The following is a 25,407-nucleotide window of genomic DNA, read 5'->3' as shown; positions in this document are numbered from 1 at the left end:
ATAATCAGAGAGCTCCTCTATGTATCTTTTCATGTAGTCCAGGGAGGTACGTCTCAGATCGTTCACACCAGCATGGACAATGACTGTGTCATATTTGTACTTGCCGTGGAGTGACCCGAGTGCTTGTGTTATGTGGCGGATTCTAGCGCCCGATAGGCAGCTTACTGTGACCTTCTCCTTGTTCAGCCTGGTGAGTGGGACGTCAGTGTGTCTGATTATGGAGTCACCTATGACAAGTATGTTTGGTGTTGTATTTGGCCTTAAGGGCTGTGACTGCTTTGCACACTGCTTTTGTGGTTTATGTGTTGCTTGTGGGGTGTCTTGAGGTAGCAGTTGTTTGGGTGTCTGCTTTGGAGGCCTCTGCTGTTTAGGTAAATTTTTACTCAGAGCCTCCGAGTATGTCTTTGTGTGTTTGTGTTTGATTCAGTGGAGTGGTAGCATTATGTGAGGCTGGATTTGTGGTGTGTGTAGTTGCCTTCTCCTCCTGTCTGGTCTTGCCAGTCCTGAGTTGAGAGAGCTCAGCCTCCAGTTTGGCTAAATAGCTGCATCTCTCGCAAGTATTTGTGTTATGTGGGAGGAGGAGTTGTTTCACTCCTGTCTTTGCCTCCTAAATAATACATGAACTGGAGATTGTTTATAGGGAAAACTGTATTTTTCTATCATGTTTATAGAGAAAATTATCTGTCATGGAGGAGACATACCAAGTTCAATTGGTATATCTGATTGAGGGCATGGCTCAATCAATTCCATTGATAGCTGGAAGCCATGATGTAAATGACTTGAAGCTGTCTACTAGAAGACTCCAGAAAAATAAATGGAAACAATTTTCCCAGTGACTGTACAATGTAGGAAGGACACAAACAGTGTTCAGATCCCAGATGCTCCTGTGTTTGGCAGATCAGTTCAACTCTGCATTAAACCATACTTCTGATAACATACTGTGGGCTGCAGTTAGTAACTAATGCGGATTAGTAAGACTGGTCGCTAGTATATTTTTGTAAGTGTTCAAAGGCCTTTCGCAGTGGCATTTTCTAGTTGAGACTGCTACTTGGAGACCCATTTCCACCATGACATGGGACCTCAAGCTTATGTTTAAGAAGCTTGACCTAACCACCTTTTGATCCAGCATTATTTTTTATTTATTTATTTTTAAAGTTCCTGTTTTAGAAGACTACACTTCTGGTGGTGTTCACATTACCCAGAAGTGTGGTAGGGTTGTACACACTGACATTCTAGTCACCATGTTGGGAATTAAGTAAGGGTGGCTTTCAGACTAACCCAGCCTTCCTACCTGAAATTGCCACCAAGTTGAACTTGAACCAACCTGCCTGTCTGCCTGATGGAATTTTTCCACAATAATGCAAAAAGGAAGAGTTTTTATTGCACTGTGTAGATGCCCACAGACAGAATAAGTAAACATATGTAAAAAATACACAAAGATAGCTTTTACCCCTTTTTGTCAAGGAATGAGAGGGAAAGAAAGAGACTAAGCAAGACTTTTCTTGATGACTTTCGACTGGCATTCATTTTTACTACTCTTCCCATGGGAAACAATTCTGCTTGGAAGTGCAGTGGCCTTACAGAATGCTACCACGTATAATTTATTTATTTCAATTTAACTGGGTAGAGCACAGATTCATTTTCAGACATTGTGGGAGAATAAAAAAGTCCACCTGTAGAAATTGTGTGGCGACTGATCTGTGTATATAGCACTGATCTGTGTATATAGCATGACTGCGTAGGGCTGAGCTAACTCGTACATTGTGGGCTTAAGTCCCGGTAATTCTGTTGGACCTCTTCATACAGATCTGTCATTATGAGAAGTGCCCATAACTTTCACAATATTGGTATCTTCCAGAAGTCAATTTTACTGTAGTATGCACAGTTAGATTTTTTTGTTTTCTTGTATTAATTGGCTCAGAAAACTAGCCTGCTGAAATCACAAGTTGTTGCAAGGACCGTATAGGGGCTTACAAGTTACTCCTATCAACACTGACTGTATGTGGGGGGAGCTAGCACAGCACTCAGCCAAGGTTCATAAGAATGAAGCAGAACCAGTGTTGTCCTTCATATAGACTGAAATGCAGCTGATGAAATTTTAGATGCGATTGAAATTACACAAGGCTGTTGAAATCCAAATAGTATGATTTTACATTCACAGTATTGTCAAAAGTCTGTTATTACAGACAACTGTACATTTGATTTACAGGCGGTGAGTTTCATTTTAGGCTAAGTGCTTAGGCTGTGTTTATGTAGTGTGTGTGTGTTTGTAATGTCAGCACGTACATAGACATAAAGTGCTTTTCACCAGATTATGATTGGTGGGGAGCGGGAACCTGATCTTGGGACCTTTCATAGTTGACCACTTCATAGATCAATGCATCAAATAAGAACATTAGTTGTTGTGGGAGATTTGTTGCATTAGAAGAAAGGCATCCTGCTTTGACAGAGTGATGATTTTTTTTTTCTTTCTAGTATTGTATAAAAGTCGTAAACACAGCTTATGACCCTAGTCAGAATTCTCTAATTCTATACTTGAATCAATACACACTCCGTGTGCAGAATGTAACCATAACTTTTACCATAGGCAGTTATTTTCTCATATACATGCAAAGTGTCAACTATGTAGACCAACACTGCTTCACTGATTTATGTATGTAAATCCAGTAAATGTATAGTAAGTGATGTGAATTGCCATTTGCTTTGTATCTGTAAGTCTCTATGTTGAGATGAAAAAAAAAGTTGGCATGACTCTTGTTAAATTGTTTTTCCTGTTTTAGCCTTTTTTATTCACCATTGTATGTCAACCAGTTTTTCTCCTGCAGTCAGTTAATTTGTTCCTAAGTGGAACAAAAACTGATTGCTGGAGGGCATTATTTAGACAAGCATTAGGATTTATCTGTGTTTGGTCCAGAGCCTCCTCTGGTGGGTGGCATGCATGCTGTATCTTCCCTTGTGAGTATGTGACTTCTCACACATAACCTGTGAAGGCTATGTTCCAGTTCCACACCCTGTATACCATCCATCTTTCTCTTCAGTAATTGCTGGCAGAACAGCATTCTGGAACTAGCTCCTAAATGAGTGAGTCAGCCTCAGCTGTTCACTCCCACCCACCCTTTTCGCTCCTCTAAGGTCTTTATTGCTCGTTGAGCCCAGCTCATCTGGGTCATGGGTGGTGTTCATCTCTCTCCTTCATGGAACCACTTACCATAGTGATTCCCTTAAAAATGAAACTCTGTTCATTGATTAAAAATGCAGCTAACTGTTGCCCTTGTCAAGTTTATGTTTCACTAATAGTCGAGTGAGGGCTTGCAGTCTGTTGCGTTCACCTTTTGGAATCCATTTCTTACTACTTCTGTGGTGCATTTTGGTCTCTTGGTGTATGATATTGATAGTGTGTGAAACTTAGATACACTGCTTATAATTTGCGCTACTTAAACTGCATGGTAAGTTTGTTACGACTTTTGAGCATCCCAAACAAAAGTAGTCCTCCTTGTATACTGGATGATACATCATCATCTAAAAACATTGCACTGAAATGTTTATCATCATCATTTGTATTCATTTATATGTGCACATGAGTATGTGTGGATATATTTCGGCATGCATATTTAAATTTTCTAAATATGTCTTTTTTATTTTTCATTTTCAGATGAAGAGAAAGTTGGACCATGGCGCTGAGGTCCGGTCTTTCTCTTCAGGAAAGAAACCTTGCAAAGGCTCCGAGTACACAAGGTAAGCACTTAGATTTCAGTTGAAGCACTACTTATTAGCCCTTTGTAGAATTAAGTCTTAGTAATATGTGATGGGCAAACTGAATTATGTTTCTGTCCATCCCAGTTGGCACATGCACACTCATAGAGTATAATGCCCCATTTGACATGTACCTCACTAGACACCTGCAACAGCTGGAGACGTCACAGAAGTACCTCACAAAGAGGATCCTAGGCACTAAACACATGTCCTGCATGGACAAACTCAAGAAACAAAGAATGGAATTAAGTTTTGTAGTCATAACCATTATGGTTTTTGAGTTGGGAAATCCACTGGTTCTACTAATATATTTCATGGAGTGTTACTTTTCTTGTAGAAATTGTCCATATTCAATTGAGTGAACATTCTGTAACATGACATGACGGTTTTCCAATATTTCTGGTGGGCTATTTCCACTTTTAACTTCCAAAAACATTCTTCTGAATGCAGTCTAATGCACCCTTTATTTAAATTTGTGTGCGGTTTTTAAATTATAAAGCGTTATTTGACAACGATTTTCAGGAATTGATTTTTAACATATACAAAGGGGTTCAAAGGGCAGTGGTGAATTACATAACTGGTAGTGATTCATGGAGCCCCAAATCTGTTTTATTCAAACCTGGCTTTGTGGTGCTGAGGGATGACTTGGGTTCAAGTAGCAACCTGGCTGCTGGAATAATCAAGCAGGAGATGATGACAGTGCTGCATGTTATGCCAGCTCAGCCATCCTGGAGGGAGGGAGGGGTGATTCTCATTTAGCAATTGCTCTTATGCAACTATCAGCTTGCTTGACAACAGAGGGTCAGGACCAGGGGATATAAGTTTCATGCTTCCAAGGCAGTTGCCTCCTTATGTGAGATCTTCCAGTACAGGAAGGAACAAATGTGCTCTGTTCTAATTGGAGCAGGTTTGATGTGGTGTATTTTGGAAGGGGAAAAAGAAATAGTTTTACTCAAGGAACTGACTTCTTTCAAAGGAATAGTGTACTGTGTGATGCTTTTTACTTCTAAATTATAATTACTGTAGATTTAAAAAAAAGATCCTGCCTTGTGGACTCTATAGCCTCAGTAACAGCTTTGTGCTAAATTACTAATAAATTTTCCTTTTTTTGTACTGCTGGGCAGTACTAATTATGATGTCAGCCTCACTGGTTTTTAAGCTTGTTGCATGGCTGCTGTCAGCAACTTGGAATTCTAAAAATATTGAGAGGACTTAGCATGACAGAACAATTTTGCTGGCTATGCTACAAACTTGAATACATTTGTGACTGAGGTCACAGGGTTGTGGCAATGCTGCTTGGTGTAGGAAAATGTAAATTTGAGTGGTTTAACTAAATTTCTTACGTGTTTTGGAAGCAGCAGAGGGTATGTAGGATCATTTATTTCCTTTTTTCAGAAAAAAATGTATGTATCATTACAGTACCCTTTTAACTGAAAACAACACCCGTATAACAGAGTACAGTACTAGCAGAAAGCTGGAGATTTGATGTTTTCCATGTACTCTTACGTTTTTTCCCCAAACACATTTATTGAATTATCACTTGTGATATAAGCAAAGTTACATTCATATAAAAACAATCAAACTATATTAACATAAGCATTATGCTTCACATATATGGCTATATATCATATAACCTAAGCAATATTACATACATTATTCAATTTCTGTACTTTTTTTTAACAAGACACACACCTTTATTGAACCATCACTTACTACGTAGGCAATCATACCTTTAAATAAATGAAAACAAACCACACAGACACAATCCATGTTGCAAGCATTTTACATCACAAACCATACTGACATATTCCCAGTTGCAAACATTATATATCACTTATAATCTCTTTCTCAATCCAACATTACATAGCTCATTCAAGTTCTGCTTCCTTTTAGACCTCATTACTCCCTTGTATGTATTGTTCCCACAATTCCCATTTTTTTCCTGTGCAGTTTGCTCCTTCCCCTTTCTAAAGGTCTCAGTTCCAGTTGTTTTATCTGTTACTATATTCACTATTTCCAATATAGTTGGTTTGGATTTTGATTTCCATTTTCTAGTAATTGATTTTTGGCAGCCACCATTATTAGATACAGCAAGGCCTTACCATGTCTAGACAATTCCAATTCTGTATCATAGCTCAAAAAAAGTCATCTCCCTCATCAGACCAATCTTCCCACCCAGCATTTCAAACAGTGGATTACGCAAGGAATCCTTAAAGTCCGCCAACTCACCGCACTCCCAGAAAATATGTTGCCAGTTACCTATTTCTTCCCCTTCATACCTCCAGCATTTACTGTCTGCCTGAGGAAAAATTCTCTGGAGTCTACCTGGGGTATAAAAATATGTATGTAGACATTTCCAAGCAAAAATCTTAAATCATCTAGATTCTGTTGCATATTTGGGAGACATACATATATCCTCCTGTTGTATTTTTTTGTGAATTGCTTATCCAATCTCTCTTTCCAATCCTTTCTAACCTCCTCTGATTGATTCTTATAGTTGTCATGCAGTATTTTATAAGCTCTACTAATTATTTCTTTTTTAATGGCAGCTTCTGTTCTAGATTCTATTAAAATGGTACCAGTGCTTGTCTTTCATTTAGGACCCCTTATTACTTTCTGTTTGCCTATACTCTGATATCAATCCCTGATAGGGAAACAATCTTTAACCTGCAGTCCAAATAAATTCTTGGCGTTTTCCCTGTCTGTCATATTTCCCCCTCTAGTTATTTGCTACCAAAACCTTAGTTCCTTTGCCAGTTTTCTCCAATAAATTGCGGCCCCCCGCTTGCCTATTGTCTGTATACCTAATTGCAGTCATCCCTATCGGCCGAAACTCCTTGCTGCTTTATGGATATAATAATCTGCATGATTATTGTTATTCTCCTTAAAGGCCTGCATCCAAAATCCCAGTCTCTCCTTGTTTCTTGAACTTTCCTCATGTTTTATCATTGTTCCTTTCCACTTTGAATTATATTTTTTTCTTGTGCTGTGTATAGGAGTCTTAACTGTGTAGCTCTAAAGTACTCATTCAAATTGGGTAATCTCAATCCATCCTGTTCTACTGGAATAATAAGCTTATCCCACTTGATTCTTGCCATTTTCCCCTCCCAGATAAAGTCCTTCAGCTCTTTATTAATTGCTATCCACAACTTCTCTTCTGGTTAATAAAAATATGCCTGACCTGTGTATAAGACTAATGGGACTAAAAACATTTTAACTGCTTGTATCTTACTAGTCATATCCTTATAACAAAGCTGCCCTTTTCTCACTTTTTTATTGGCTTCTGTTTAGTCTCTTCCCACATATCCTTAGCTGCCGCACTAGAATAATTTTTAATCCGTACTCCTAAATATTTCATTTTATCATGTCCCCATAAATTTGGGTATTCCTGAACCAGTTCATGTATGGGTACATAATTTACTGCTATTGCCTTTGTTTTAGCTTCATTAATTTTGTATCCCGAAAAGATCTGAAACTGTCTGAAAATGTTCCACAACACGGTAATGTCTTGTTCTGGTTTTGTCAGATACAAAATAATATCTGCAAATAAACCAGCTTTTCTTGACTACCATACCAGTTATATCCTTGAATTTCTGAGTTCCTTATTTTTGTTTCCCAGTGGATGTTCTTCGTGTTTCACTGTTGCAGTCATTACATTTGGGTTATCTGCTTTGCAGTAGCCCTCAGTCGGCGTGATTAACAAAGTCTTGGGTCCCGCATCGGTTGCTGTCCCTTCTTCCATGACATCAGTTCGTCAGGGTATAAAACATGCAGCCGACGACATTACATCAGTCTTTCTTGCCGTGCGGTGCCCGAAGCAGAAGCTGTTTGCAAGTGCCGGTCAGCCGACTCCTGAAATTTTCGTTTCAGTTTCAGAACCGAAGTCTTCAACTAAAGCTAAATAGCCCGTTGGGGAAAGTTTTTCTTGCTCCCTACCGATGTCAGTAAAAGTTAATAATTGGATTACTTGTGGAAAGCAAATACCTCTCAAAGAATTTCATTCGTACTGTATTCCTTGCCTAGGCCCTGACCACAACGTGCCTTGCTGTCGGTTTTGTGCTTTATTTAAACAGCGCACTATCCATAGTCTGTATATTTTCGCTTCTAAATATTTCGGTTCTCGGTTTACTTATCCAGAAATGTCATTGGTTAGCCTTCCGACTACCGGGATTCTGAAAAAACACAAAGATAAAGACAGAGACAGGCCACTGAGTCCAAAGCTGCCAACGACGCTTCTCCTAAGCCAGTCACCAGTTCGCCGGTACTCAGTGAGGCGCTTTCGCAGCACCTGATACCTGCTACTTCTGACTCACAGGCCTCTACTGAGACCCATGCAGAGTCCGGTATGCCGCGAGATGCTTCAACTGTGGAACATGCGGATGTTCATCGTGTTACACTGCTGCAGTCATCACATTTGGGTTATCCTGCCGTCAGGCGGTCCCGCAGTCGGCCCGAGTTCCAAAGTCTTGGTCTGGCGTCGGTTGCTGTCGCTTCTTCCCTGACGTCAGTGCGCCAGGGGTATATAAGAGGCATCCAATGCCATTTTCTTCAGTCTTTCTTGCTGTGCGGTGCCCGAAGCAGAAGCAGTTCGCAAGTGCCGGTCGGCCGACTCCTGATATTTTCAAATTGAATTTCAAACCGAAGTCTTCAATAAAGCTAAGTACCCCGTTGGGGAACCTTTTCTTGCCTCAGTCCGATGTCAAAAAAATTTAACAATTGCATTTCTTATGGGAAGCAAATACCTCATAAGGACTCTCATTCTTACTGTATTCTTTGCCTAGGCCCAGACCACGTCGTCACAGGTTGTCGGTTTTGTGCTAGGTTTAATAAACGAACTATCAAACGTCTGTTTGATTTCGCCCGACATTACTTTGGTAGGAAATTTAATTATACCATGCCATCTGAGCAACCGACGACCGGCATGCATAAAAAAAGCAACGATAAGGATTGGCAGCCTAGACCCAAACCAGACTCCGAGGCCTCGGCTGGACCTGTCGCCGGTTCTCCGGTTTTCAGTGAGGCGCCTACGCACCCCCTGACGACCGCTGAATTAGAACCCCAGACGGGTTCTGATTCACAAGCGGAGAGTATTAGGCCGGCGTAGCCTTCTTCTTTAGGCCCTTCCAACTCCATAGCAGAAGGAAATTCCGGTGCAGTAGAAACGCCTTCGGTTGCAGAAGGTGCCTTCAGACCGACTACACTCACCAATAAATCTTATGCTAAGCTTAAAACTCCATTAAAAACTAAAAAGACTGTACATCGGTCTCCAGCACAAGGCCCCATACCTAAGAAACAAATGTTTAAGATGGCTGAAGATTTAATTACCCTAATCAGGGGTTCCCATTCCCCTCCTGAAAAAAGGCCAAGACAAGAGGAGGATTATGCTTCCTCTGACCAGGTTTCAATTTCCTCAGATTTTTCTGAGGAACAGGAATACTCTTCAGCATCAGAATCTTCATAAGGGGGAAAAGAGTCGATTCCCACAGCATCTCCTCCAGAAGACTACTCCTTTGGGGAAACTTTACATACCATGAGGGAACATTTCCACTGGGAAGGCCAGGACTACTCTGATTCAAAGAAAAGGCTACGAGAGTTCCTTTTTACTTCCCCAGCACAGACCACTTGCTATCCCTCCTGTGTTAAACATTGTGGATGATGTTTACCTTAATCTAGTCTTAACCCAGACTCTCTACCTCCTGCTCCAGCCAAACCAGACAGATACTGACTCACACAAATTCCTATATAAAAACCCTGTTGCTGACCCAGAAACAATTTCCCAGGGTCCCAAAGGGGTTAAGGCCCCCATTGCTAAAAATCCTGCACCCTCTGAAAGGGATTCCAGAGCACTAGATAGATGGGGAAAGAAGGTATACACCTCAGCTACTCTAACTATGAGAGCCTTAAATTGCCAGTTTCACATGCTAAAATATCAGCAATTCCTAATGTCTCAAAACAAAAAACACATTCAGAGCAGCCTGATTTCAAGGAAATGCAGGATCTGTTACATGCAACAGGTGGGCAAACATACTTTACAATGTGGATTTGATTCATTGGAAGCTTCCTGTAGAGCAGCAGTGACTGGGTCTGTCATACGTAGACATGCTTGGCTAAAAGAACAAACCCTGCCTGATCATGTTAAAGCAAAGTTATTGGCTGCACCTTTACAGCAGGATGTTTTATTTGGTGTAAAGGCAGAGGAGGTTTTAAAGAAAATGGAGGATAAGGCAAAATCTATGCAGACGGTCAAGGATTTTTTACAGGTTCAACCCCCTCAGTTCAGCAGAAATTAGCCAACAAAAAACTGGTCCTTTCCAGAATCTGACAGACCACAGAGGGACAAATACAGATGCCCAAGGGGCAGAGGTCAGTCACAAGGCCCTTACAAACCTCGCCAATGGGGTTCCACTACCCAGAAAGGAGGAGAAGACAGGCCCCAAGCTAACAGAAGACAAACGCAATGACTTAACCCTCAGACTGCCAAGCAAATCTCTCTTGGCAGCTCCCTTGAGAGGAAAATTATCACTTTTTGCAGACAACTGGCACATAATTACAAAAGACAAATGGGTCCTAAACATTGTTTCACAAGGATACAGATTCCACTTTCACACCTTGCCAAGGATAAAAGGAATAAAACAAAAGAAAACACGACCAACCTGGAGTGAACCTTTTAATGACACGATTAAAGCGCTTTTCGGCTTACAATAGTTAGCCTTCATCAGAATAAATAAACATACATTCAACATCCTTTTAAAGTAAAACAGGCGCAAAAATCAAGTAATTATTGCATAATTAAACAATTAAATACTAAAGTTTAAAATTAACATTTAAAGTGCACGTGAGAGTTTCTCCTGAGTTAAATTCAAAAACGAACATCCATAATTTACATAGAGGAATAAAATATTAACTGCACTCAATAAAATGAATTGGATTGAAGTAAAAATAAATTAGATTAAATCTAACCCAAAACGTTATATGTATGTGTGTATATATATATATATGTATATATATATGTATATATATATAAAAATTTTTCTCTCTCCAAACTTTTAAGTTTCAGAAGGACACCAATTGAGAGAGCATCATTAAGGCCAGGGAACCTTCCTGCATCTAATTTGACTTGCCATTTTAGTTCCAATTCTAATAGTTTTAGAGGGAATGGACCTCCTCTAGAGTTATGTTCTATATTATCAATAACCATAAATTTAAATGAATGGTCAGTATAGAAATTAATGTGTTTGGCCAATGCGTTGTCTGCCTTCTTGTGGTTGATAGCATAGATATGTTCGTATATTCTATCTCTGAGCCTGCGCTCAGTTTTTCCCACATAGAAGGCAGGACAACAAGTACACTTGGCCAAGTAAACTATTTCTCTAGAGTTACAATTATATTTGTTACGTAGTTTATATTTGGCGTCATCTATCGTAAAGAAATTATTTACATAAATATGTTTACACATATTGCATGCTTCACATTTAGTCATGCCAGTCAACCTATTCACCGAGCTATACTGAAACTTAACCTATCCCTTAAATTGCGACCACGTTTGAAGGTGACATTAGGTGTATGCCCGATTTTGTCTAGTAAGTTCAAATTGGTTCTAAATAGGTTCCAATTCTTTTTTAGAATCTTAATACAGGAAGAACTTAATTTAACATAAGTAGTAATAAAGCTATTATTCCTTTTAATATTAGTGTTACTAGTTGCAAGTTGTTGCCCTTCACAATCTTTATTACTCAAGTTGTCATTGGTCATATTGTTGGTGCAAAGGGTTGTTTTAATAGCCAATAAAGGTTCATAAATATTGTTTTCTCTCTTTAATTTCACCTCGGCTATGATTTCTTCTAAGAGCCCCAACGGGTACTCTCTTTTGGTAAATGCTTCATTCAAAAATTGACATTCTTCCTCAAATTCAGAATCGAGAGTAACTATCCGGGCTGCTCTTACTAATTGCCCTTTTATGACCGCTTTCTTTTGAATATAAAGGATGACCACTTGAGAAGTGGAGGAAGGTGTTCGAATAAGTAGCTTTACGAAAAATTCTCGCTGAGTAGCTATTCAGTTCAATATTTTTTGATAAAAGTATATCTAAGTATGAAATTGAAAAATTATCAAAGGTATAGGTAAATTTCAAAAACTCGGTGGAGGTGTTGAATACGTCAACCAAATGTGAAGCTGTCTGATTATTACCCTTTATCAAGATGAAGATGTCGTCAAGGTATCTAGTATAAAAAACTACTGTATCCAAATATAACTTTAGATTGAAGACAAAATCAGTTTCCCAAAAGGCCATCACTAAATTTGCCACACTTGCCCCACACGGGGAGCCCATAGCAACACCTACTTTCTGTACATAAAATAATTTATCAAATATAAATAAATTACTTGAAAGAACTAGATCTAGAAGTTCGGAGATCAAGGAAATGTCTGATTTTGGAGCATTATGTTTGTGCATCATATGTGCTACCCATTCGGTAGCGATGATGTGGGGAATACAGGTGTACAAATCTTTAACATTGATGGTTAAAAAATTATAATTAACATCAAAATCAAGAGTATTAATATGTTTCAAGAAAGACCATGAGTCTTTACAGATTTGTCTCTCACCTGCTACTACTTTTTGCAAAAAGAAGTCTATGACTTTGGCACAAACATATAAGGGTGATCCCCTTCCGTCTACCAGTGGTCTCATAGGTGGATTATGTAAGTCTTTGTGGATTTTTGGAATCCCAAAGAAACTCTGGTAGATAGGGAAAGAAGTGGTCATATAGTTCAAGACATTTTGCTCTATACGCCCCTCTATGAACAAGTCATTGATGCATGATTTCACTAAATTATAAGCTTTGTTCACTTCAGATCTAGAACTCAATGAATATGATTCTTTTTCTAATAAAGTTCTCATCCGAGAGTTATAATCATCAATATCAAACACTACAATACCACCTCCTTTATCCGGCTTACATAGTCGGATCTTCTGTGAGTGGACAAATTTGATTAAATCAAATTCTTTAGAACTAACTATGTCATGAGTTTTTTCTTTAGCCAAAGATCTAAAGTCCAATTCACAGACAGATTCAAACATTTGAATAGCAGGGTGTAGGGGTGGATTAAATGTACTAGGTATGTGAAAACATGGGGGAGTCCCTAAACTATTAGTATCACCAAACAAGAATTGGAAGTTCAACTTTCTCGTGTAAAGTTTAAGATCGAGGATGGTAGAAGTAAGGTCAATTTTCGTGTAAGGAACATATGTTTGACCTTTAGATAATAATTCAATCAATTTTTGCGGTAGTGGGCAAGAGGAAAAGTTATATACTTTAAAGTCCTTATTATGGTTATACAAAATTATAGGCCCATAAGGACCTGAAAGATCCTCAATACCTTCCAAAACAGTAACTTCATAGTTGTTATCGATACTATTAACAGATGAATCTAGTGTATTAAAGGAGGAGGGCTCAGTGTTAATCAAAGTGTCATTTTCACCGAGTTCCTCCTCAGTTAAAAATTTTTAGACCTAGTGTTAAAATTATGGGCAGGTCTTTGCTGTTTAGGTCTAGCCCCATTGTAATCTTGGTGTAATCCATTATTTGAAGAAGTAACAATTTTAATGTTATTAGTTCTTATATTAGAGTTATAATTGGCTCTAGAATTGTTCTGGAGCCTTACACTTCTTCTTAAAGGTGGAAATTCTGTGTCGTCGTTTAGATGATTATCATCAAGTCCAGTGTTGTCAACAGTAGTGTCCTCAGAGTCTAATGCCCTTTGCTTACTGGACAAGCAACAACAGCTGACTCGATATTTCAAAATGATGGCAACAAAGACCCAACTCCCTGCAAGAAAAATTCTGCAGGCCTTGGGATTCATGGCATCTTGCATACTCCTAATACCATTTGCAAAACTGCATATTAGGACATTACAATGGTACCTGAAGAGTGTATGGACACAGCACAGCCACAGCTTGGAAACAATGATACCACTCATTCCCTGCCTTCAACAGGAGTTTCTATGGTGGGCACAGGCATGGCACCTCACAAGGGGTCAGCCTTTTACCTTGCCCACAGCCAGGCAAACTATAACAACAGATGCATCGGACTATGCCTGGGGAGCACACATGGCAGGACAGTGCATTCAGGGCAAATGGAGCACAGATCAAAGGCATCTGCATATCAATCAAAAATAAATGCTAGCTGTACAGAATGCTCTAACAGCTTTCAAGGACCTCTTACATCCAGGACAACTCCTAATAAAGACGGACAATACCACAGTTATGTGGTACATAAACAAAAGCAAGGGGGCACACACTCCTACCCCCTATGCAGGCAAGCAACGACCTTGTGGGACACAGCACTGACTTACCAAGTTCAACTACAAGCACAATTCCTGCCAGGAAAGAAAAACACATTGGCAGACGACCTAAGCAGAAACATCATGGATCCCCACGAGTGGAAACTGGATCCACAAGTATTTGCAATGATAACTCAAAAATGGGGACGCCCAGACATAGATCTGTTTGCCAACCCCCAAAACTACCAACTTCGAAAATTTTGCACAAGGACATCCCACCCACTAGCTTGGAAGGTGGACTCCCTCTCATTCGGATGGAAAACATTAACAGTGTATACCTTTCCTCCACTGCCTCTTCTAGCAAAGGTGCTGCTGAAAGTCAGATTAGAGAGGCCACAAATGATACTTATTGCTCCAGACTGGCCATGCCAACACTGGTATCCAGTACTAAGGAACATGGCCCACGGCCCACCATGGATTTTAACCCAAATTCATAGGTTCATAGGTTCATACTAGGCTATCTGCCCTGGGGCAATTACAAGCCTAGCCCAGTTTTGTTTGGCTTACGCCACCCCTTGATTTGAGTATAGTGTGCCCTTTTTAAGGTTTAGTTTACTGTGCCTCTGTCTAATAATGACATGGAAGTAATCCCTGGGACAAACCTACGATCCCCCATCCACTCATCAAGATTCTTCTTGAAGAGATTCAGTGAGGTGCTCTGCCTAACATGAATTGGAATTCTATTCCAGAGCGAAGGGAGCCTCTGGGTTATGAATCTGTCCCTCCAGCAAGTTCTATTTATTTCTGTGCTGAGGTTCAAGTCCCTCGAGCGTGTGGCTCTAAGGGATTTAGATTTACTGAGGTGGAGCATGTCCATTAATTCTGGATTGGACATAGCTTTATATGTCGGGCATAGATCGCCTCGAAGTAGGCGGTATGCAGCTGAGTAGAGCTGGAGTTTTTTTAACCGAGCAGCATATGGCATCTGCTTGAGTCCCTTGATCCTCTTGGTGAGGTACTTTTAGGGTCTTTCTAATTGCTGCAGGTGTCGCGTAAGGTACATCCCAAAAGGGGAATTATATTCTATGATAGGCCTGATGAGGGATGAATAAAGGGGCACGATTACCTCCCTTGATCTAGATGTGAATCCTTTCATGATGAGGTGGGCTATGTAGAAGGTCTTTCTAACCACTTTGGCAATGTGGTTGTCAAAGGAGAGATTGCTATCAACTTGGGTCCCCAGATCCCTAATTACTTTCTCTGTACTTAATGGGTTACCGCCTATGTGGTAATTTGTGGGCACATTGTTTTTGCCAAAGGGTATGACTATACACTTTTTGGCATTTAGCTTTAGACCATGGCTCTGGCACCAGTTATCTGTCTCTGTGAGACCTTTTTGAAGGATGTTTGTGTCAGCTGGAGAGTCGATTATGGCGCCCAGTTTGCATTAATCTGCGAACTTGGTGAGCCATAGTCCACCCACGTTGGCCTGTACCTCGGAAAAGTATATACCGAACAAGAGCGGTCCCAGGACAGAACATTGTGGGACGCCACTTGTGACCGGTTTCGAGTCTGACATGGCTCCAGCAACTCTCACTCTGTGGGTTCTGTCTTTGAGCCAGTTTGCGACCCATCTTGTGACATAGGGGTTTATATTTAAGCTGGATAGCTTATCTATGATGCCCGAGTGGGGTATTGTGTCAAATGCCTTTGCTAGGTCCAGATAGGCTGTGTGGACTACCTTCCCTTCATCTATGGCTTTGGTGACTGTTTCAAAGAAGTCGACCAGGTTCAAAAGGCAGGATCTGCCCTTGACGAAGCCGAATTGGGTAGGATCTAGTGTCTGTAGGTCCCCAGTGTCTTTGTTTATGAGCTCCATGATTATCCTCTCCATAACCTTGCAGACTAGGCTAGTCAGACTTATGGGGCCATAGTTTCCAGGGTCCGTAGAGGCTCCACCTTTGTGGAGTGGGACCACTGTTGCTGTACGCCATTCTGTGGGCACATATCCTGTAGTGAGGCTGAGATTGTACAGCTGTTTTATTTGAGGGGTTAGTTCTTCTTGGAGTTCATGTAGGACGCAACCCGGGACGCCATCTGGTCCCATGGAAGCAGTGTTTTTTGCTTTGGAGAGGTAGCCTTCACCTGAGCATCAGAGATGTTTGGGAGGCAGCCCTCTGCCGGGATGGATACTTGCTCTTTTGGGGTGGAGAAGTTTGCACTGAACCTGTCTGCCAGGATATTGGCGATGTCTGTGGGTTCAGTGTATTTTTTGTCGTTTAGAATCAACTCAGAACAAGTCTGGGAGTTGCATCCCAGGTTCCTAACATAACTGAAAAAAGCCTTATGATTGTCTTTAGTGTCCTGTGCAATTTTTCTCTCGAAGCTGGCCTTGGAGGATTTTATGAGGGATTGTAATTTTTTGCTAGTACTGATCAGAGCTGCCTTCCCTATTGGGGATTTTGCTCTATCATGTAGTAGCTTCCTCCTTCTGTTGTACAGTTTATTTATGGCTGGGGTCCACCAGACTGGACGCCTGCCTTTGGATGATTGGGTCTTGGTTTTGTTTGGGATAGCATGATCCATGCATTCCTGGAGATGTCCGTAGAATGCGTTTATATAGGATTCTGCAGTTTGGGCCGTAGTTTCCACTGGCCCTGGGGCCTTGAAGGATTCCACTTCGGTTTTGAGAAGTGAGAAGTTGGCTTTTGAGAAGTTTCACTGTGGTTTTCTGGGCTGGGGTTGGGGTCGGGATGTGGATATCCAGTGAAATTAATTTATGGTCTGATCTTACCAATGAGGGATATACTTCTGGTATGGAGCATAGAGTACCCATGTTGGTAATGATCAGGTCTAGTATGTTATCCCCTCTTGTGGGAGTGGTGACTAGTTGTTCCATAGCATTTGAGCTTATAATTTCCAGGAACCTTTGGGCTAAGGTGCTGGGGCTTGAGTAGTGCTCCCAGTCTATGTTTGGGTAATTGAAGTCGCCCAATATAATTGTGTTCGGAGAGATCTTCATGTTCTCCAATGTTTTCAGGAAAGCCGAGTGGGATTCCTGACTTTGAGAGGGTGGTCTGTAGGATGCTATAAACTGAAAAGCAGTCTTGCCCACTGTTAGTTGCACATGGATGATCTCTGTTACTTCGTGCAATGCCACTAACCTGGAGGTGTGGATATCCTTGATAAATATGGAAACTCCCTCTCCTTTTGTGGTTCAGTCCGGGTTTTGGGGCCGAAAAGCATTATATGAGGTATAACCTGGTAGTGCTGGGGTGCTCTCTGGAGCCTTGAACCAGGTTTCTGTCACTGCACAGATATCGATGTTCTCCATACTGAGGAGAGCTTCGAGTGCGTGCATCTTGAGGTTAAGACTGGCCTTTAGCAGCATTACCCTTAGTTTCTTGTTCCTTGTGCTGTCTATGGAGGTGGGTTTGACTTTTGAGCCTTGCCTAAAAAAGGCACTATGGGGGTGGCAAGAGCCTTTGCCAATATCCGAAAGCCCAGTGGTGACAGGTGCAAGCCGTCCCTAGCGAAGCAACGTGGCTTGTCGAGCATGTCATCCCAGGCTGACAGACACTGGATCCCCTTTGAATGACACCAAACTTTTAGCCAATTGTTAAAATCTATCATTTTGTCTTTGTACTGTGGCATCATTCTAGGTGAGGGTAAGATGCTGCTCAAGGTCAGGGTCATACCGGCCTGGGCTACGTGATCAGAGAGCTCCTCTATGTCTCTTTTCATGTAGTCCAGGGAGGTACGTCACAGGTCATTCACACCAGCATGTACGATGACTGAGTCATATTTGTATTTGCTTTGGAATGACCTGAGTGCTTGCGTTATGTGGCGGATCCTAGCGCCCGACAGGCAGCTCACTGTGACCTTCTCTTTGTTCAGCCTGGTGAGCGGGACGTCAGTGTGTCTGACAATAGAGTCACCTATTACAAGAGTATCAGGTGTGTTATTCAGCCTTAAGGGCTGTGGCTGCTTGGCACACTGACTTTGTGGGCTATGTGTTGTACGTGTTTTGTTTTGGGGTAGCGTTTGCTTGGATGTCTGCTTTGGAGGTCTCTGTTGCTTAGGTAGATTTTTATTTAGAGCCTCTGAGTATGTTTTTGTGTATTTATGTGTTTGGTTTGCTGATGTGGTGGGACTATGTTATACTGGAATTGTGTTGTGTGAGGTTACTTCTCCTCCTGACTGGTTTCACCAGTTTTGAGATGAGAGAGCTCAGCCTCCAGTTTGGCTATATGGTTGCATCTCTCACATATATTTGAACCTGTTTGGAGGAGGAGAGGGTTGTCCGTGTACTTGAGACAGTTGTAACATTGCCACAAAATTCCTCACCTGCTCACTCAGCAAAACAATCCGATTCTATACAGCCAGCTCAAGACTTTAAATCTGGCTGCATGGCAAATTACCTAAACAACCAGCCAACACCTCTATCTAAAGCTGTTATGGATGTCATTATGGAGGCCAGGAGGCCCAGCACCAGGAAAGCCTATTCAGACAAATGGATAAGATTTTACGCATGGAACCAGGCTAAAGGCCAAAATCCTCTTGTTCCAAACATTCCTCAGATTCTACAATACTTAACTGAGATGTTGCACAAAGGACTTTTCTTTTTCATCTATTAAGATCCCTGCCTCAGCGATTTCAGCTCACTACAACACGGATCCTCCGTTATTTTCACATCCACTCCTAAGACAGTATCTCAGAGGGGCTAAGAACATAAGACCACCCAAGAGAGCACCAACACCAACTTGGGATCTCAACTTTGTTCTGGAAAAGCTTACACTACTGCCCTTTGAACCAGCTATTTCAGCAGAGTTAAAGTTTCTATCATGGAAAACTGCCCTGCTACTAGCAATAACTTCAGCTAGAACAGTCTCAGAGCTACAGGCCCTAATGGCAGTGGAGCCTTTCCTCATTTTTCATCAAGACAGAGTCGCTTTACAGACTAACCCTTCCTTTATGCCAAAGGTGGTATCCAGTGTGGCCCTAAACCAAACCATTCATTTGCCCACCTTTTTCCCACACCCCCAGAACAAAGGAGAAAGACTCCTGCACTCTTTGGACATTCACAGGCAATTACGTTACTACTTGGATAAAACTAAGGCTTTCAGAAAATCTGACCAGCTCTTTGTATCCTATGCTACAGGATCACAAGGAAAAGCTATCTCAAAACAGACAATTTCAAAATGGATAGGGCATCGCATACGTTTCTGTTACACACATGGAAAACCGTTACCTGCTACCTTTAGGTCCCACTCCACCAGGGCTACAGCTACATCAACAGCCTTTCTCAGGGGGGTACCAACCAAGGATATTTTGGAAGCTGCAACTTGGCGTTCAGTGCATACCTTCACCAAGCACTATCACTTACCTCTATACTCTAAGACTAGAGCTTGTTTTGCCACTGCAGTTCTGCAGGGCCTACTAGCTTCTCCAGACCATGTTAAACTCCACCACCCATCCTTAGCTTTGGGATTCAACCCAAGTGTGATGACTGCAGCAGTGTAACACGATGAACATAGTACAGTTTTGTACCTACCATAAATGTAGATGTGCAAGTGTTCACACTGCTGCAGTCCAGGTTACCCTCCCTCCATCCCCTCTGAACTACCTGAACTTTTCTGTACCTTACTATCTAGTACAACCTTTGTGGTGTATTTGATTATAACTGAAGGTATTATTTGTATTTTCTGTACACGTTTCATTGGCAATATGTATTGCCCACCTACTAGGGGGCACCTGACATCTGGGGCAAGAAAAACTGAAGAAAATGGCGTCTGATGCCTCTTATATACCCCTGGCGCACTGATGTCAGGGAAGAAGCAACAGCAACCGACGCCGGATCAAGACTTTGGAACTCGGGCCAACTGCAGGACCACCTGACGGCAGGATAACCCAAGTGTGATGACTGCAGCAGTGTGAACACTCGAACATCTACATTTATGGTAGGTACAAAACTGTACTATGTCTCTACCTTGGATGGGTCCGGAGCTGCTGTGCAGGCACCGGCTTCTGAGGGTGTATTCAGGCCTATGGACTTGCATAGACGCCTCCTTCATTTAGGCCAAAATCTCGAACCATGCCTAAGAAACCGATGCCCAGGCCGCATGCTCAGGCCTCTATGCCTAAAAAACAAATGATAAGAATGGCTGAAGATCTTATAACTCTAATCAGGGGGAAGCCAGCCCCCCCCCCCGCCCCCTTCTAAGAGACCTAGGGCTGAAGTTATTTATGAATCTTCTGAGCAGGATTCTGATTTTTCTGATTATCTGGATTTGCCCATATCTATGTAGAGGACTCTATTCCCTCTGTTTCCCCTCCAGAGGATTTTTCTTTTGGTGAAACCTTACATACTCTAAGGGAGCATTTCCACTGGGAAAGCCAGGATTTTTCTGATTCTAAAAAGACGCTTAGGGATTTCTGACTCCTGCCTCAGCATAGGCCTTTAGCTAACCCTCCTGTACTAGACAGTGTTGATTCCTTTTCAGAATCTAGTTTGGCCCCTGATTCTTTGCCCCCTGCTCCCAGAACACCTGACCGATATTACAGGGTTCCTGATTCTCACAAGTTCCTTTTTAAAAATCTTATTGTGGATCCAGAGACTGTTTCACAGGAACCCAAGGGCATTAAGGCTTCTACTGCTAATAATCCTATCCCCTCTGATAGAGACTCCAGGGTGGTGGATAGATGGAGTAAGAAATTTTACACTTCTGCAGCCTTGGCCATTAGGACTTTAAACTGCCAGTTTCATATGTTAAAATATCAACAACATATTATTGGATTGCTTAAACAGAAAATGATGTTAATGCCTGACTGTGCTGAAAATAAAGAATTACAGGATTTAATGCATTCTGCTGAGCAGGTTGGAAAACATACTTTGCAATGTGGATTTGATTCATTAGAGGCCTCTTGCAGGGCTGCTGTTACTGGGTTTGTGCTCTGAAGGCATGCTTGGCTTAAGGAGCAATCTTTGCCAAATCATGTTAAAGCTAAATTGTTGGATGCTCCCCTAAATCAGGACCGCCTGTTTGGCAACAAGGCTGAGGAAGTTCTTAAAAAGATGGAAGATAAAGCTAAATCTATGCAAATTGTTAAAGATTTCTTACAAGTTCAGCCTCCTAGATTAGTAGGCACTGGCCCTCTAAAAATTGGTCCTTTTCCAACCCCTTCCAGGTCTTCTCAAGCCAAACCCAGACACAGCAGAAACCCCAGGTTTCAGTCCCAAGGGAGACACAAGACTAGGCAGTGTGGGGGTTCCGCATCCAAACCTGGGAGCAGCAAGACTCCCCCCTATGGAAAACCGTCTCAGTGACTTGCTTTTAAGACTTCCAAGCACTTCCCAACTGAATGCTCCTTTAGGCGGAAAGATTGGTCTGCAGGCCAAAAATTGGGAACTCATTACCCAGAACAAATGGGTTCTAAATATAGTGCCCCAAGGATACAGATTTCATTTCCACACGTTACCAACACCAATCGGTTGGCCAGATCTACCCCCAAATCAGTGGGCAGAGGCCCAAAATCAGGTACTCTCTCTCTTAAACATGGGGGCTATTCAGTTGGTACCAGAAGAGGAAAAGGGACAAGGTCTTTATTCAAGACTTTTCCTGGTATCCAGAAAAGACAATACATGGCGTCCTATCCTAGACCTTTCCATTCTAAACACCTTCCTGATGATTCCAAAATTCAAAATGCTGACTCTTCACCAGCTGCTTCCTATGCTAGGCAAGGATACATGGCTGGCAACACTGGAATTAAAAAAAGCATACCTGCACATCCCTATGAGGGAGTCTTGCAGAAGATACCTATGCTTCAAAGCAGGCTACACGCAATATCAGATGTTCATCGTGTTACACTGCTGCAGTCATTACACTTGGGTTATCCTGCCGTCAGGCGGTCCCGCAGTCGGCCAGAGTTCCAAAGTCTTGGTCCGGCATCGGTTGGTGTCGCTTCTTCCCTGACGTCAGTGTGCCAGGGTTATATAAGATGCATCCGATGCCATTTTCTTCCGTCTTTCTTGCCGCGCGGTGCCCGAAACAGAAGCAGTTCGCAAGTGCCGATCGGCCGACTCCTGAAATTTTCGAAGTCGAATTTCAGATCCAAAGTCTTCAATAAAGCTAAGTACCCCGTTGGGGAAACTTTTTTTAATTGCCTCAGACCAATGTCAGAAAAAGTTAATAATTGTATTTCTTGTGGGAAGCAAATACCTCATAAGGAATTCCACTCTTGCTGTATTCCATGCCTAGGCCCTGATCACGACGTCACTAGTTGTCGGTTTTGTGCTAGATTTAACAAACGCACTATAAAAAGACGTTTTGATTTTGATTTGCACTACTTTGGCCGAAGGTTCAATTATACTATGCCGTCGGATCAACTGACTACCTCAAAACCGAAAAGACGCAAAGACAAGGATAAAGACAGGCAGCCGAGGTCCAAAACCGACGACGAAACCTCTTCTAGGCCAGTCGTCGGTTCTCAATGAGGCGCTTTCGCAGCCCCTGACACCTGCTACCTCAGAGCCACAGGCCACTTCTGACTCCCACGTGGAGACATCTTGGCCTCTGGAAACTCAAGGTATTGGGCCTACGGAAACTAATCCCTCAGATGGGTCCGAAGCCGCTGAGCAGGCATCGGCTTCTGAGGGTGTTTTCAGACCTTCACAACTTACCATTAAAACAACAGCCAAGACAAAGGTACCATTAAAGACAAAGAAACAAGTACAGCATTCTCCTGGACAGTCCTCCATGCCTAAGAAACAGATGCTTAAAATGGCCGAAGACCTCATTACTCTAATCGGGGGTTCCCATCCCCCTCTTGAGAAAAGGCCTAGGCAGGATACAGACTATGATTCCTCTGATCAGGCTTCCATTTCCTCAGATTCCTCTTCAGACCAGGGATACTCTCTACCCCCCTATGAGGACTCTGATGCTGAAGAATCTGTCCCTTCAGCCTCTCCTCCTGAGGATTATTCTTTTGGGAAACTTTACATACCATGAGGGAGCATTTCCATTGGGAAAGTCAGGATTTACTCGGAATCCAAAAAAAAGGCTCAGGGATTTCCTTTTATTGCCTCAGCACAGGCCCCTGGCTATTCCGCCTGTGCTAGATATTGTGGATGATGTGTTCTCTGAATCCAGCCTATCTCCTGATTCTTTGCCCCCTGCTCCAGCCAAGCCAGATAGGTATTATAGAGTCCCTGACTCTCACAAGTTTCTTTACAAAAACCCTTCTGCTGATCCAGAAACTATTTCCCAGGGTCCAAAAGGGGTTAAGGCTTCCATTGCAAAAAATCCAGTACCCTCTGACAGAGATTCCAGAGCTTTGGATAGATGGGGGAAGAAAGTATACACTTCTGCAACTTTAGCAGTAAGAGCTTTAAATTGCCAGATGTCCTTCATGGATGCATCTGCAGTCATAACAAATGGGTTGTCCTGTCGTCAGGCAGCCCTTCGGTCGGCCGGATTCCAAAGTCCGGGTCTGGCTTCGGCTGATGTCGCACTTCACCCAACGTCATCTCTGCTGGTCTTCGGGTATAAAGGCATCAGCCGATGCCATTTTCCTCAGTCTTTCTTGCCGCGTGGCGCCCGAAGCAGAAGCTGTTCGCAAGTGCCGGTCGGTCAGATCCAGAGATTACTACTACCGAATACTACTTCGAAGACTTCTAAAAAGCTAAGTACCCCGTTGGGGACTCTTTCTTGCCTCGGCCGATGTCAGAAAAAGTCAATAACTGTTTAACTTGTGGGAAACAAATACCTCATAAAGATTTCCACTCTTACTGTTTGCCTTGCTTAGGCCCAGACCACGTCGTAGCAGCCTGTTCGGCCTGTGCTTCCTTCAACCGACACGCTTAGGCGTCGGTCGGAGTTTGCTGAACAGTTTTTCGGCTCAGATTTTGCGTACATTATGCCGTCGGATCCTCCGACTACCCAAATTGTTAAAAAACGCAAAGAAAAGGACCGACACTCGCGGTCCGCGGTTTCGGCCGAAACCACGGTTAAGCAAGCCGCGAGTGTCTCGGTTTCGGCCTAAACCGAGAAAACTGGTCAATCTTCAGCCGAATCCATGACTACTACCGAGGCTCCTGCTACCTTATCTGAATCAGCCTCAGAAATTTTGCCTGCAACTGCGGCTCCTACTGATCTTTCAGACACCATCCCTTTGGATATCTCTACCCCGGCACGTGGTGCTGCTAGGCCTCCTGCAGCCATGTCTATTAAGGCCTTTGCCAGGGCTAAAGCAGCCAAATCAGTTAAATCAGGGCCTGTTAAACCACCCTCACTCAGGCCCACTTCTAGTTCACAAATGCTTACTCTGGCAGAAGATTTAATATCCTTAATTAGGGGATCCCAATCTCACCCAGACAGGGCCTCTCAGCCCCCAGAAAAGAGACCTAGAGCAGAGCCCCCCGAGCCTGTGTCCTCTGATGATTCTGCGGATGACTCAGACATTACAGACCAGCCAGAGGCTCCTTTTCCAATTATGAAGATTCAGATGCTGAAGAATCCATCCCAGCTGCCTCTCCACCAGAGGAATTCTCCTTTGGGGAAACTCTACATGCCATGAGAGAACAATTCCAATGGCAGGGACAAGATTTCTCAGATTCAAGAAAAAGGCTTAGGACTTTTCTGCACTTACCACAACATAGGCCCTTAGCTATACCTCCTCTCCTATCTGTTGTGGACGATGCATTTAATGATGTCTGCACTGCACCTGATTCTTTACCTCCAGCCCCTGCCAAACCAGATAGATTTTACAGGGTGCCAGACACTCATCACCACCTATACAAGGCCCCGCTTGCAGACCCCGAAACTATATCCCAGGGGCCTAAGGCAGTTGCCTCTACCACAGCAAAAAACCCTATTCCCTCTGAAAGGGAATCCAGGTCCTTAGAGAGATGGGGGAAAAAAGTCTACACCTCTGCTACTCTCTCAGCTAGAGCTTTAAACTGTCAGTTTCACATGATCCAATACCAAGAGTTTATGCTTGATCAGTTAATTAAAAAGCTGTCCTCTGATGAATCTTTAGATAAGAAATATGTATTAGAAATGGTGAATAACATCCAACAGGTTAGTAACCATTCTTTAAAATGTGGCTATGATGCACTGGAGGCTTCATTTAGATCAGCCATGACTGGCACAGTGATAAGAAGGCATGCATGGTTGAAAGAACAGGTCTTACCGGATCATGTTAAAGCTAAGCTATTGGATGCTCCTATGGATAAGGCCAGTCTATTTGGGGAACCTGCCCAGCAGGTAATGAAGAAAATGGAAGAGAAGGCAAAATCTGTACAAACAGTTAAAGATTTCCTACAGGTTCAGCCCCCAAGGTTTAGCAGGAACTGGCCTGCCAAAATTGGTCCTT

At 42.4% G+C, this 25,407-nt stretch overlaps 2 protein-coding genes across 5 annotated transcripts in view; one reads left to right on the top strand and one right to left on the bottom strand.

The window, feature by feature from the left end:
• LOC122794721 (metallothionein-2A-like) overlaps nucleotides 1–3,565 on the bottom strand; it is a 62,975-nt gene extending 59,410 nt beyond the window's left edge. Inside the window, exon 1 of the mRNA XM_044063370.1 lies at nucleotides 3,502–3,565. Coding sequence (XP_043919305.1) covers nucleotides 3,502–3,565 — 64 coding nt within the window. The remainder of the gene's footprint in view (nucleotides 1–3,501) is intronic.
• Nucleotides 1–25,407, top strand: part of FBXW7 (F-box and WD repeat domain containing 7) — a 1,850,919-nt gene that overhangs the window by 1,545,803 nt on the left and 279,709 nt on the right. For all 4 annotated transcript variants that reach the window (XM_044062041.1, XM_044062042.1, XM_044062043.1 and 1 more), the window contains one exon: nucleotides 3,653–3,735. In XM_044062041.1, the coding sequence (XP_043917976.1) occupies nucleotides 3,653–3,735 (83 nt within the window). The remainder of the gene's footprint in view (nucleotides 1–3,652; nucleotides 3,736–25,407) is intronic.

This window comes from Protopterus annectens, chromosome 2.part1 (assembly GCF_019279795.1).
Source record: "Protopterus annectens isolate FY-2018-M chromosome 2.part1, PAN1.0, whole genome shotgun sequence".
In the NCBI taxonomy this organism is placed as follows: Eukaryota; Metazoa; Chordata; order Ceratodontiformes; family Protopteridae; genus Protopterus; species Protopterus annectens.
The sequence above is the reverse complement of the archived record's forward strand: the minus strand, read 5'-3'. Positions and strand labels throughout refer to the sequence as shown.